This window comes from Chelonia mydas, chromosome 5 (assembly GCF_015237465.2).
Source record: "Chelonia mydas isolate rCheMyd1 chromosome 5, rCheMyd1.pri.v2, whole genome shotgun sequence".
In the NCBI taxonomy this organism is placed as follows: domain Eukaryota; kingdom Metazoa; phylum Chordata; order Testudines; family Cheloniidae; genus Chelonia; species Chelonia mydas.
The window spans coordinates 37655081-37670413 of record NC_051245.2 but is presented as its reverse complement, the minus strand read 5'-3'; the positions used below and the strand labels follow the sequence as shown (position 1 = coordinate 37670413).

At 43.4% G+C, this 15333-nt stretch overlaps 1 protein-coding gene across 1 annotated transcript in view; it reads left to right on the top strand.

The window, feature by feature from the left end:
- The window catches only part of DEPDC1B (DEP domain containing 1B), a 62362-nt gene extending 47282 nt beyond the window's left edge, over nt 1–15080 (top strand). Inside the window, exons 8-11 of the mRNA XM_037902848.2 lie at nt 4731–4897; nt 6868–7044; nt 13145–13330; nt 14027–15080. Coding sequence (XP_037758776.1) covers nt 4731–4897; nt 6868–7044; nt 13145–13330; nt 14027–14188 — 692 coding nt within the window. The 3' untranslated portion in view covers nt 14189–15080. The remainder of the gene's footprint in view (nt 1–4730; nt 4898–6867; nt 7045–13144; nt 13331–14026) is intronic.
- The last annotated feature ends 253 nt before the right edge of the window (nt 15081–15333 follow it).

Here is a 15333-nt window from a genome sequence, read left to right as displayed (position 1 = left end):
CCTGCTCCTTGTCCCCTGACCGCCCCCTCCCAGGACCCCCCACCCCTAACTGCCCCCCTGAGATCCCACCCCCATCCAACCCCCCTGTCCCCTGACTGCTCTGACCCCCTATCCACACCCCCGCCCCCTAACAGGCCCCCCCGGGACTCCCACGCCTATCCAACCCCCCCCCCCCCCGTTCCCTGTCCCCTCAATGCCCCCCCCAGAACCTCTGCCCCATCCAATCCCCCCCCACCCCCAGTTCCCTGCCCCCATACCATGTCACTCAGAGCGCCAGGATGGCAGCCATGCTGCCTGGCTGGAGCCAGCCACACTGCCACACAGTCTAGAGCACTGGGGCAGGCAGACAGCTCTCACAGCCACGCTGCCCGGCAGGAGCTCGCAGCCCCACCACACAGAGCACTGGCTGTACAGTAAACTGAGGCTGCGGGGGAGGGGCCAGGGGCTAGCCTCCCTGGCCGTGAGCTCAAGGGCTGGGCAGGAGGGTCCCGTGGACCGCAGTTTGGCCACCTGATTTAGAGAGAAGCTGGCCCTGCTGATGTTGACATGGGCTTCCCTGCTTCAGCACCAATCCCCGGATATGCTGCACGGCCCTTGGAGCTGACGCATACAGCACCTCCGTGGTTCCCAACGATGACCCATCATCAGAGTTTGAGGTGGAGTTGTGCACCCAGCAGAGGGGCCGTTACCAGTGCCCCACCAGACAGCCCTACGTGGTGATAGATCACAGTGTCGGGGTTCTTACCAGATCAGTGGGCATTGGCCCGTGCAAATGCAATGGCCTTTTTGGAACCCGGGGGGTTTTCCCCTGAGGCCTGGCCCTCCTTCTAGCTTTTCCTACTCTGTGGTGTTAGAATGGCTCCTCTGTAACACCGAGCAGTGCCCAACCTAGACTCCGGTACTGATCCCAGTACTGATCCTTAGGAGCTGGAATTGCGGGTTCCTGTCTGTGCAGAAGGAAAGGAGAAGGGCCCTGTGCAGGCCTCCTCCTCCCCAGACAAGTCAGTGTCGGGGATGGGCAGTTTAATGCCCCAGGACGACTTCATGGCTCACCAGGAGATATTGAAGACAATGGCCTCGAACTTAGTGCCGGAAGTGGACGTAGTTAAAGAGTCCTCCCACAGCCTGGTCAACCACTTGGCCATGGTGGTCGAATGTGGCTCTACCTCTAAATGAGACCATCATGGGTCCAGTCAGAAACCTGTGGCAAACACCGTCCTCTCTGCCTGCCACTTCGAAGAGGAGAGAGAAGAAGTACTTTGTTCCCACCAAGGGGACAAGTATTATTACTCCTACCCACCTTCTGGGTCCCTTGTAGTCTTGGCGGCCAACAAAAGAGAGAGGCAGGGGCTGCCAGGGGTGACCCCCAAAGCAAAAGACTCAAAGAAGGTGGACCTTTTTGGCAGAAAGGTATGTTCTACTGGCAGCTTACAGCTCCACATCTCCAACCAGCAAACATTGCTCGGAAGGTAGGATTTCAACATCTGGGACTCCCATATAAAAGTTTAAGGACTTGCTTCCCCAAGAGTCCAGGCAGGAATTCTTCGCTCTGGTGGAACAAGGGAAGGCTATAGCCAGGGCTTCCCTACAAGTGGCCCTGGATGCTGCAAATGCAGCAGCCAGAACTATGGCATCCGCGATAGCCATGTGAAGGTGCTCTTGGCTCCAGTCCTTGGGCCTACCGGCAGAAGTTCAATAGGCCCTTCAGGACCACACTAAGTCTTCTGAAGGCCAAGAGGGACAGGGCAAGGGTTAAGCTTATAGCCCCAGCCTGGCCAAACCAGCACTGGTTTGGCACTTGATTGGACTTATCAGTAATTGACCCCAATGCCACTACCTCCCCTCCTGGACCTGATCTTGCAAGATCACCGCCAAACCTACAACACCCTCCACCTGCCCACGTGGAAGCTCCATGGTTAAATCCAGTGGAGCTGGCCTGTTTGGAGCAAGACTGCCAGGTTTTAGTAGGGAACCATCTATTAGAGCTACCTATGTCGCCAAGTGGAAGCATTTCTCCGTTTGGTCATTCCCATTGAAGCCTTTTGTCCGCTAGGCCATCTCTCCAGACTGTGCTGAAGTATCTGCTTCTGCTGAAACAGTAAGGCCTAGCTATTTAATCTATTAAAGCACATCTAGCGGCCATCTCAACTTTCGACGCTCCAGTGGATGGTTGGTCATTTTTTTCACATGAAGTGTCCATTCATTTCCTCGAGGGCTTAGAAAGGCTATACCCACAGATCCAGGAATCCATACCCCTGTGGAACTTAGACCTGGTCCTGTCAAGACTCTCAGGCCCTCCCTTTGAGCCTCTGTCATACCTTTCCTGGAAGGTCATCTTTGCAATTACCTTGTCAAGGAGGGTCTCCGAGATTAGGGCCCTTACTTCAGAATCCCTGTACACTGTGTTCTTTAAGGACAAGTTACAACTTCACCCCTATCCCGCATTCCTCCCAAAGGTGGTTTCACAGTAATCAGACCATTTTCCTGTCTGTTTTCTTCCTGAAACTGCACAAGAATAGGGAGGAGTAGTGTTTGCACACACTGGATGTTAGGCATGCCCTACCTTTTTACATAGAAAAGACCAAGCCGTTCCATAAATCCATGGAGCTATTTGTGGCAGTAACACATAGGGTGAAAGACCCAATTTGGCTCGGAGAATTTCATCCTGGATCACTTCCTGCGTTCTCATGTAGTATGAGCAGGCGGCTATGCCACCATCTGCCATCCTGACCACCCATTCTACGAGAGCACAAGCTTCTTCAGCAGCGTTTGTTGCCCAGTCCCAATCCAGGACATTTGTAGAACGGTGACCTGGTCGGCGGCGCATACTTTTTCCTTCTACTATGCCATCACCCAGCAAGCTAGGGATGGTGCTGGGTTTGGTAGGACAGTATTGCAATCCGCATGTCCATGAACTTCGAGCCCACCTCCTAAGGAACTGCTTGGGAATCATCTAACATTGAATGGATATATGCAAGCACTTGAAGAAAAGACAGTTACTAGCCTTTCTGTAAATGTTATTCTTCAAGATGGGTTGCACATGTCCATTCTATGTCCCAGCCTCCTATTCCTCAGTCGGAGTTAGCCAGCAAGAAGGATCTGAAATGGTGCAGGGTTGGCCGGTCTCTTTATAGAGCACCATGAGCGCATGGCACCAGAGGGCACTAAAGCCAACCCGACGGGTACCACTGAGGGAAACATTTCTGGTGACTGCATGGGGAGCACACACATCAAATGTGGGTTGGACATGTGCAACATATCTCGAAGAACAACAGTTACAGAAAGGTTAGCAACCGTCTTTTATAAACGGGATAGGATGGGCAGAGAGCAGATGTGTTTTATAGCAGGAGGGCATAGAGGGTAGACATATTACAATATGTAATATGAACTGGAACAGGACTTGAAGACATATGTCTGAAGTTGGTCTGTTAAGAAGATTTAAGTTAGGAATAAGGAAGCTACTCTTACTCTTGCTCTTTATAGCAAAAAATCCAGTCCTAAATCTGTGGACCCAGGCAATGGCTCCTGAATCACTGGAAAAAAAAAAATTAGAATACCTAATAATGGGCAACAGAACACGTTTTATGAGAACAATGCCAGACAAATTTGCAGAAATGGATAAAATTAATATGTAATTAAATAGTACCTTGCAAAGGTAAACAATACGAAAGAAATACAGACGCCCCCCGACTTACCTAATTGTTCCGTTCCGGAAAGCCTTGCGTAATTCGAATTTTGCATAAGTCAGAAACGTATACCTGTACGTTACGCAAAAATTTCCGCAACTCGAAAATTCTATTTCTGGCTTATGGAACTTTTTCTGTAAGGGCGAATTTGCATAAGTTGGGTCTTGCGTAACCCAGGGAGCGTCTGCAATGAAATAATTGAGATGCTTTGATATCGACATGATACGTTCACTTGGATGTATAGGGTGAGGACCTTTGTGGGTCTCTAATCATTCCTTGTCAGAGAGAATGCCTAACTTCACATTACCCTGCTCTTGGCAATGCTGTCTGATCTCCCATTTCTATATGGAAAGCAACTATATTGGGGGAGGGATAGCTCAGTGGTTTGCTAAACCCAGGGTTATGAGTTCGATCCTTGAGGGGGCCATTTAGGGATCTGGGGCAAAAATTGGGGATTGGTCCTGCTTTGAGTAGGGGGTTGGACTAGATGACCTCCTGAGGTCCCCTCCAACCCTGATATTCTATGATTGATTGAGTTCAGGGAGGGGAAAGCTGCATCGTACAGCAAGGTGAGATGATCCAGCCACGGTTATTGAATTTCAAACATTCTTGCATGGTATCTGTACCAATACATTAATCTTTCGTAATGAGAGAGTTCAAGCTTCTTGCTATTTTGTTTCTATCAGCATTTCTTTCACAAGACTGTGACTGCTCCTTTCGTAACTACAAATACCATAAAGTGACTTTTCCCCGCTCTCACTCACCAGGCTGTGGTGGTGGTAATGTTTACATTTTTCATTTTCAAATTTACTGGAAGAAAGTTACGTGAATTCCTGAACTAGTACACAAGGGGGAAACATATAAGTTCAGATTGTATTATTGTTCAACTTTGTGTGATGGAATTCTGCTAGGGGGTCAGAGGAGTAGGTAGGAAAATTTGGAAAATAGATTTTAGATGTGTGTTCTTAAGATTTTTTGGGGGGAAAACTGTAACTAGGAAAGGTAATTAATTTAAATAAATCTCTCAAATCTTGTTTAAACCAGGCCTGCTGCAGAAAAACAAAAAGGCCATTGAAGCACTTCGGGTTTCCTGTCTTCTGCTGCCACCAGAAAATCGGAAAAAGCTGCAACTACTGATGAAGATGATGGCAAGGATCAGCCTCAACAAAGATCTGCCACCTCTTTGTGACTCAGCTGGGACCAGAACACTGGTATGCATATTTCTAATGTGAAAAACCGAGCAAGGCTTATGAAATCTTGAAACAGCATAGATAAAAGATTCTTGTTAATACATACAAAATACAATACACTTTGGAGATGATAGCAAACAAAGTTCAGTTGATTATTTCAACCATATAGATCGTGATTGATGAGAGCACCATTTGGAAGTTGGAAGTTCTCCCTGTTTTCATGGAAATGGGTAATAGTCATGAGTTGTAGCCTAAATACTTGGTCTCCCACAGTATCAAATTTGTTTAAACTGAACAGGCTGCTGTACTTTGAGAACCTTTGGTGCCTTCAGGGTGAAACTTTGACAAGCAATTTATTTGTAAAAGATTCTAGTGAGATACGATATTTCTTTTTTTTTTATATTCTAACAGTTGAGGAAAAACTCCATGGCTATGTTACCGCAGTTTGAAAGAACAAGCAGGGGCCACTTAAAGATTATTATGGTTTTAATATGGAGTATCGGATACACAGAGGATGGTTTTGGCCATGAGGCTTTACTGCAGCAGAGTGCTTCAGGGGAGGGGAGGGGAGGGATGGCTAGTTTCCCACTCCCCCAGATAGCAGGATTTCGGATGGGCTGCTATAGAGGGAAATAGTGTGTGTGGGAGGGATGGTGTCTCTAGTAATCTGCTTTCCTTCCTCCCCCTTCACAGAAATTGCATCTGAGGGGATGGTGTGTGATGGGACATGCTTCAGGTGGACTGCAGGCACTGTCTTTTTCAGACATAGATTAAAGGTTAAAGAGAGATTGTTGTGTGTATGCAGAGCCCAGAATTTGATTTACTTAGTGCTCATCCATAGGAAAATGTATGCCAGACTCTCAATATTTTTGTTCACCACTCTGCTATAAAAATGTTGGCTTTAAGTGCCATTTTTATTAGATTTTGACAAAGCCATGGTTTATGCTCAGACCCTTTCTCCAATCCTGTTTCCTGTGTTGTGTTGCTGCTAACACCAATGACAGTATAGTGAAGACAAGGAAGTACAGCAAGCAGTGCAAAGTCACATTGCCGTTTGTTCTATTAGACATAAATGGCAAAGATTCCATGTGACATAGAACCCAGGGGACAGTGAAAATATGGCTTTCTTGCCTTTGAGTATTTTGCAAATAAAAGCATAAAAGAAAATTAATCATGTCCCTTTCACTGTAAAATGAAATCAGAGTGAATGCACCTATATTTGTTTTTAGCGATTAAGATTTTAATTAACTATACATGATAACTTGATTAAAACCTCCTAAGTGCCATTATTTTTAGTGGTGTAATCTATCCTCTCTGTGTATTCTATACAGTGTTTTAACGTAGCAGTTGAAAAGTTAGTCTGTTGCATGTGGCAGAGAAGTAGAACTCCATTGCCTGCTGTGCTTACAGTGGCAAGTAGTGACTGGAAAATAGACAAAAGATGATTGCAATTAATTATTACAATTATTACAACTAATGTGGTAGCTTGCACCTGTGTCTAACCAGCTGTGGTAGTTTGGGTCCAGAGCTGCATGACAATGAGCTGGACAGCTTTCTGGAATCTAGTTAGAATTACTTAGAAACACTTTCTTTGTTTAATAATAAGGAAATCCAGATAACCTTGTGACTTTCCACTACATAACAGTCCATGATTTATTATAATGAAATACTACTCTTGTTTTCTGTTTGGTTTGATATCCCATGTGAAATGGCTATCTTTTCAGGTCTTAACAATAACGGAGTTTATTTCCAGTAGTCTGGGTCTGAAATAAAGGCTAGACTATGCAACTGCACCACTGGAACAATCTAATATATAGTGCAAACAATACATTCATCAGTCTGGTTTAACAGTTTCACTTACACCAATATTTAAAGAAGTATTGTGTAATGGAAACATGTTGCTTCTGTTGAAGTCTACACTTTGATACCATTTACAATTTTTCCTGCAAACAAGGAAAAATATATACGTCGTTTCCTGATTTTTATTTCAGATGGTTCAAGCGTTTTCTCGTTGCATCCTCTGCTCTAAAGATGAAGTGGATTTGGATGAACTGCTTGCTGCTAAACTAGTAACATTCCTGATGGACAATTGCCAAGAGATCTTGAATGTTCCCTCCTCCTTACAGACTGTCATAGAGGAGCATGTAATACATCTCCGAAGAGTCCAGGTAGGGCTAACAGAAGCGTTTGTTCTGTCATCACATGACATTTTTCCCTTCTGTTCCTAAAAACAAGACAAGTCTTACAGCTTTTGCTATCTCTCTGATATCTTAGGCATTGCATATAGCATGAATGAATTGCTGCTGCCAGCAACACGTTATATACATTGTATATCTATACAAACACTAAGTAGACCTCGGGTAGTTCAGGCAAAGTAATAGTGAAGGGGGAGACTATACCCATTGCATGTCGTGAAGCATTGCTTTTTGGTAATGGACTAATGAAACATGGTGGGGGCCGGGATTTGCGATCTGATTTAAGGTAAAATTTTCAAAAGCTCCTAACTGACTTGAGTTCCTAAATCCCAGTCGCATTTATGAAAGTTTTATCTAAAATTTAATTCGGTGACAAAACACCAACCTGCACGTGGGGAAGGCTGGGGGTTGTAGCAGTGGCTGAGCTAGTGATTCAGGGCTTGAGGGAGAACATTTTATTCTTCTTGATCTCCATGGAGATCCCAATTCTAAAAGGATGAAGAGGAAAACAAAGTAAAAAATCAAAGAGAAATAAGAACCCTAGTTATGGATAGCATGTAAGTTATTTTCAGTCGTACTAAGATGAACCGACTCGAGAAGGCACTCAGCCAAATTTAAATGAATCCTTAACTGCTTCTTCTGTCAGGGATAAAAATCCCTATTCACTTACTGCAGGTGAACTCTCGGAATGTATTCAGTCATACCTAACCTACAATACTAATGGCTATCTTCTTCACCTAGAGCCAGGAAGTATCTTTTCCAGTATGGCAGGACAGAGGTCAACACCGATCCTCATTCAGCAACTCCAGCAGATGGTCTAAATTAGCTGGCTCACAAATTCTGAAGCTTAAAAAGGAAACTTAATTATTTCCTTTTTCTCCTCCTGGGCTGGTTCTGCTTCAAAAGTATGGGCTTAAAATGTCATATAAAAGGGAAGCCTTGCGGAATTTCAAGGGATGTCTTCTCTTCTAATATGTCTGCCACTATATTTATATTTAAAAAAATCTGGATATTAGATGCCATAATCACAGTGCCACCCTTGTAGTCTTGTGCAGGAATTTATTTTTGATTCTTTTTAGTCCCTCCCAGAGAGAAGGTGTTTGACTCTTTTTGTTAAATCTGTTAAGGGAAGTCAAGCTTCACAATGGCTTAGCGCCACTCAACCTTTTTATGTTCAATAGTTCTTCATAATCCTAATTTCACTTTCTCACCAGTCCTGGTGATTGATGTTTCCTGCAACTCAGGAAAATTTCTTTTTGCTTTATATAAAAATGAGATTCTTTGTCTCAAGACCTATACCTTCCCTTAATAACCTTGTCCCTTGTATTAAAGGACTTGCATTACCCATTCTGCCATGTTCCCAAACCTCACCCTTTACCCCAGCCCTCCCCAAGTATGGAAGGTGGACAATATCCTCCTTGCCCTCTTCCAATCCTGCATGTATAGACATTAGTCTTAATGATCCTTCATTAACCTTTGTGAGAGAGGACTTCGTTCCCCTGATAACTCCCAGTGCAGCTTCTGAGAATATCTGCAGGGGCATGTTCAGTTAGACAAACCTTTGTGAGTCATTTGCCCCAAAGCCATCAGTACAATTTATTCATACAGAAAGTACATACAGGATCAGAAGGCTAGAACAATGGGGAGAAGCAAGATCAACTCCTTACTGAGGCTGTTTTACAAACCATTAGCTAACACTGTGTTTCGCTGACTGAGCAGAACCTCTCAACTGTTTGCATTTTGTTGTTGTTTGTTTGAGTTTTACCCAAGTCATTCACTGATTATTTGAAGGTAGGAGGGAGTTTAATGTAGTTCACTCTTTACTTATTTTACTTATTTTTACTTTACTTATCTTTTCAGACTGATTTCGCGACTAAATTTAAAATCATGACTTCAAAGTTTGAGTCCTTTTTGTGACTGATTTAGCAAGAGATAGATTTATCTTGTAAAATCTTCCCAGTAACACACGTAGAACTGCAGCCTTAAGTGTCATACTTGCTAATACTTTTCTGCTCTGTCTTTCAAAGCTTTAGTGTCTCTGAAGAGCTGTGAAGTTTGCTATTGTATAACACTGTAACATGCCGGCTGCTGTTAGATTAGTTTGGATTGCGGTTTTGTTTACTCTGTTTCATAAATGAGTGGTTGTATGTTTTATTGTCAGTCATTTGGACGACATGCAAATCTTCCTCCATCCCCCATACCAATAGAGTTAGGTGTGTTTACTATGCCTATAGTGCCTTAGATTGTTTGATTAATCAATTACTATGTCTTCTTCTTTTTCTTTCATATGGCTTGAGTAGGTAACAACAACTACAAATTTATATCTAAGTTTGATAGCCGGCACATTGCCGCAGCAGTGAGCTGGTGAACGTCCTTCAGGCCCCCGGCAAAAGAATGAAGGGGACATTCAGCTATGATGTGCTCTATCGTTTTGTGCCTGGTGACCACAGTCGCATACAGGTGTTTGCTTCATTTTCCATTTAAAGAGGGTTTGTCCACATCTCCCATGAGATGTCCTGATGCGATTCAATCTGCACCAGTCTTTCCGACATAAATCAAAACCTGGTGGTTCCTCAACAGGATCAACGACAAGCTGTTTGTTTTGAGCTGTCAGGGTGCTCCATGTGACTCTCCATTGAGCCTCAGCATCAAAGTTGGGTGTAAGGATCTTAATACGGTTCCATAGAGGGGTGCGGAATTTTAATCTAGTCTTTGGTGGGTTCTGCAAGTCATGGTGCCGTTGGATCGTCGTATTTGCATTGACATGATTAAGAAAGTGAGATGTCTGAGCAGCTCTTCTAATCTGTGGAGGAGGCTGGATGTGCGACAGGACCGGGGAGCCAGTCAACTGGAGTAGATTTGAGCATCCCCGACACTATGCGCATAGTATTATTGAGTTGAGTGTCGAGGAGTTTAGTGTGAGTGCTATGAGACCACACTGGTGCACAATATTCAGCTGCAAAATATACCAAGGCAATTGTTGCGGTTCGTAAGATCCGTGGACTGGAGCCCCAGGATGTTCTGGCCAATTTTCTGATAAGTGCAACAAGGGACTTGACCTTATTGTGGGTGTTCTCGAGATGTTGTCGAAAGGTCAAACTCTGGTCCAGTGTAACGCCAAGATACTTTGGATTAGCTTCGTGGCTGATGCTGTCACCGCAGAACTGCACATCAAGTTTGGTGTTAGCCATTTTATTGTTCAGATGAAAAGCAGTTACCGTGGGTTTTTTTTGGATTAGGCCTAAATTTCCAGGATTGGAAATAATCAGCAATTGTGCTAAGATCCTGGGTTAGGGTGCAGCTGATGGTATGGAGGCTTGCGTGCTGAACAGCGAGGGCATGAATTTCCTTGACTCCGTTGCTGGTATATCTGCAGTGTATAGATTAAAAAATATTGGGGCCAGGACAGAGCCCTGACGGATGCTCGAGTTAAGAGTTCTTGGTCTCCTGCCTCAATGTGGCTGGTAAGTGAAGCTATTTGGTCACAGCAGCTCCTCTTCAGGCGAAATCCTGCCTGCTCCAATGGGAGGATGTCTTCAATAATATCAGCCAGACGGTGGAGCAGCACGTGTTCCATGAGTTTGCTGGTGGTTGAGAGGAGAGAGATGGGGCGGTAGCTGATTATGTCCTCTGGGGGTTTCCCAGGCTTCAGTAGGGCAACCACTGTTGCCTGTCACCAGCTTGTTGGCACTTCTCTAGTTCTATGCATGACAGTAAAAAGCGCCGCCAGCCATTGCCGTCCCTGTCTCCCCAGATTTTTGAGAAACTCTGGAGGAATACCATCAACCCCTGCAGCTTTCCAGCTTTTGGTTTCCAACAGCTCAACATTGATCTCCTTGACAGAATATGGGGAAGAGAGTGGGGATTCCTCTGGGCATTGTTGAAGGTTTCTTCAGAGTTCCCGCTGGAACTTCTGACATGTAATCTTGTCTGTCGGAGTCTTGCTGTTAGAAAGAAGATGAGAGGCAACAGCATTTGCTGTCACCTTTGTTAAGTGTTGCGTTTTGGCTGGATTCCTCCAAGTTGCTGCAAAAAAGCCCCTGCCTTGCAGCTCGAATGGGTGAAGTCAAGGCTTTCAACGGTCGCTTTCCACCTTTCCAGGCGCGCCAAATTCAAGGACCAAAGCAGCATAGGGCTTTATCTAGGTTGCCGCTCTTTTCATATTCCCTCAGGAGAGCCTGATTCTTTTGTCCAGCAGGGGGTGAAAGCCTTGCAGTGTCCACACGGATTGTACTTTTTAGTGGTTGATTTTAGGATGTTTGTAAAATGACTGAAGTTTCTAGGTATCGGTTACGAGCCGTGGGATCTGAGATTCTATTTCTGAAGTGTAGGCGGGCCAGTCAGCCTTGCAGAATTTCCAACGTGGCTTTGTCACAGACTGCAGAAGAGGCACTTCTAGGCCAAGCTGGAGGATGACTGGGCGATGTTGGCTATGCGGGAAGTGACTCAGGATGGTTCTTGTTGTGGCCAGTGGGACACCTGCGCTATTACGGGTCATAAAACACAGGTCAGGGTTGTGATCCTTTGTCCACCTCGTAGACCAGAAAGATCCAGGTTGCTTCGGATCATAGAGCAGGTGGAGGTCTTCAAGGAAGGCCCATTCTGTGATCTGCTCCCCGGCTGTGTCATTTGAGCAGTATCCCCAGTCTTGGTGATGGCTGTTAAAGTCACCTGTGTAAATGGCCAGATGAGGAAGGTAAGGTAAGATGGGATCAGGCCACATGATGTTAGGTGGCTTGTATATGTTTACTATAACTATGTCCCTGATTCTAATCACTTCCACTGGTCGATAATTCTTTCAAACTTCCACATCCACTAGTCCATTTCACATATTGTTATTTTATTATTATTGTATTATTGTTTGAATATGATGGTCTTCGAGGGTCCACGAGAGGTAATCCGCTTTTCCCCTGGACATCCCTTCTACATTAAGTTGGTATATTCGGAGGACTGGCCCAACTGTTCTTTTTTGGTCCTAGAAAGGGTAGTTTTGAGGAAGTATAATCGTTGCTGCATTCACTGGGAGGTCGGTAAAACAACTTCCAGTGACCAATTGCCAACATTGTTGTGTTGGTGGATTTGCACAAAACACAGAGCACAAAAAACACCGGCACTTAACAGAAGCACCACATGAAGGTTGTCATCTTGCTCCCAATTACTATGCAATAATGTAGAACTGAGTGACAAGGAAAAAGTGTAAGTTTAAATTCTTTAATTTGGAGTAAATGCTTGTTCATCTAAATCTGCACAGGAAATTCTATTGTGGTGTTCTGCAGCTGAGTTAAGATTGCAGGGTGTCCTACATATTAAACTGTCCATGTTAAGATTCTGGGACATGTTTTACATGGTTTCAAGGGTTTTTTTTAGTGGTCATAATAGTACTCTGCCCCTCTCTGACATCTTTCAACCAAGGATCTCAGTCAACTTTCTAATCTTTGCTTTACAGGGATTTTGGGAAATATAATTCATCCCTCCCCACCAATAAAGTGGTGTTGGAAACAGTAGAGGACCAATCAAAGGGTTATGGATTTCTGAGACTGCCAAATCCCTCTTTGTGCGTGCCTACACACACACACACACACACACACACACACTCACTCACTCACTCACTCACTCACTCACTCAACCCTTTTGGCAGACTCTGCAATTTCCCCATGGAGGAAGTATGTGGGGGAGGGTGGGGGAGAAGAAGCCGCTTAATAGCTGGTCACTCTCCTTCTGCCAGCTAGCTGCTTCTTGGTGCTATCCTCACTTACTCAGATCCTATCACTGCACTCCCCCGCCTCTCCTCCACACTGTTTCCTAACACCTCTATTTATTTACCTTCTTTCCACAGGTGCCAGGGTTCTCTCTCCTCCTCCTCTCCTTAATTTATGATGAAGTGCTTTAGTGATTCTGTATTTCTACAATAAATGGCCTGGGTGAACTGAAGCATCAACATGTTTCTTGATTTGATCAAGGTCACACAGTGGTCAGTGAATCACACCGGCCCTCTCTTTAATCAAGCCAATTTTTCCAGATTTATTCTTGAAATTACAGTCCTTTTGCCCTCCCCCCCCCCTTTCTCCTTCAGATAAAATATGCAGACGCTGATACTGATACAACTCTTCCTGCTCCGTCGTTTTGTCGCCAAATCAGTACAGATGAATTTGAATACCAAAGAGTAAATGGCTCTCAAGAACCACTGGCAGCTCTGTTGGAAGAAATTACAATGAATAAAGAAATATCTGTTAAAGACAAGAAGAAGAAGCTGAAGCAGGTAAAGAAAATTCTCAAAAATCATTGCTTGTGTTTTCTTTTCAACCTCTGTGTATGTGACGGATTTGATATTATTGGCTTCTCATCTTTTACATCTGTATAAAGACCAGTTTCATAGTTGTTTAATCCTTGAGGATTAAGTTACAGTGAACTAAAGACACATTAAATCCTGACGGAGAACATCCTCATGGGGAGGGATGCGGGGGTGTTAACATACTTTTATGTATGCAAATTGACTTTGCACTTTTGGTTGATTTCCTTTTACTTTCCTGAGTGTTCCTGTATAGACATGGCTTTAGATTAATGAAGTTAAAAGATGGAAATGTTTTTTTGTGTACTTTGAGATTTTGAGGCGTTTTCATAAAAAAGTCTGTATCAAATTATAAGCTTCCAGTTCGCAAAAGGAAAAGGAGACTGGCGTTAAAACTTAGAATGTAGACACTCTCTTGTAGATTGAATAATTGTAATTTATTTTTACTTTAATTTCTCACAGTAGGGGCTTTGCAGTAAAACAAATCCTATTGGAAAAGACTACCAAGTTTTAAATGCATAGTTCTAAACTGCATGGCACAGGAAAGCATATTTTTACTGACTTGTGTAACTGAGATTTGCTTTGTTTGTTTCTTTTTTAAGTAGTTGAATTAGTAATGTCAAGCTTTTGCTGTGGAGTTTTGTTTAAACTGTACTTCTTCTTTAGTTTCAGAAATCCTACCCTGAAGTGTATAAAGAACGATTTCCTACTCGTGAAAGTGAGGCAGTGCTGTTTCCGGAAAAAAATAAACAGAAACCACAACTGCTGATGTGGGCATTGAAAAAGCCTTTTCAACCATTTCAAAGAACCAGAAGCTTTCGAATGTAACATTTCCAAAGTCATGAGTGAACTGTATCTCAGTATATTAGCGATCGGATAGATCTTGTGCAAATGTAACCTAAATAGCATTTAACTACTGGAAAAAAGTTTAACTACTGAAACAGTGGGAAAAGGTTGTAATGGCAAAATGTTTTGGAGGGGATGCTATATTGAGCCATTATCAGTATTTTTGTCACTGGCTATTTTTAATGATTTGTTATTTTTAAGTACAAGATGGGTAATCATTATGAATGATAATATGGAAAAAATTCTTTGCTTTTATACTTTTAGTTGTCATTTCAAGTGTTAGATGTATTTTTATGTGTATATTTCACTGTCTTGTTTGTCACTGGTCAACAGCATTTTTCCTGAAAAGGAGACTGTATTATCTTTGTTTATAGCTGGCATGCCTGAGGGATTAAAACATTGTACATACTTGAGTGAACTTGAAACACTGGATCTTGTACTGCATTGCTGATTGTGTCTCAGGTAGTAGCCCTGATATATTTTATAATGCTGATTTCAACAGTGTACCCTTTGTTTCCTCATTCATATGCTGCATTGGGGCCTGATCCAGCGCCTGTTGAAGTTCCATTGACTTCATTGGTGCATGGCCAGGCCTTTGAAAACTCACATGATCTTGCTAAATATTGCTGTACAAAATTAGTTACTAACTGGATGGAAGTTACACATTTTTACCTGAAAATCAAATGCCTTATATTTTCTGTGAAAAGGGAGGTATTTGTGGCAAGGTCAAAATTAAATAAGAACTACAGATTTTATTTTTAATGAGGATGCATTTGTTCTATATAATGAATTCTACTGTTCTTCTGTATATATTTTGGTTGTACTTGAACTGCAGCACTTCTAATTTTTTCAGTTATTAAAACAAAACTTTTAAAGGTAATTCCCTGGAGGCAGTGGTTTTCATCATAGCCGTCTGTAACGATGCTAGTTCTGGTGGGACCCAACTGAGAGTGCCAATTCAGGACTAACTGCTTAAAGCAAGGCAGTTACAGCCCAAGGCTGTGGTTTCTATGCACACCAAGGCAAACCAAACCGGACAGACAGAGAAGACTTTGGTTTTACCCCACTGGCTAACCACAGGTCACACAAACAATTCCCTTAGACACTCCAGTTTCCCAGTATCACCA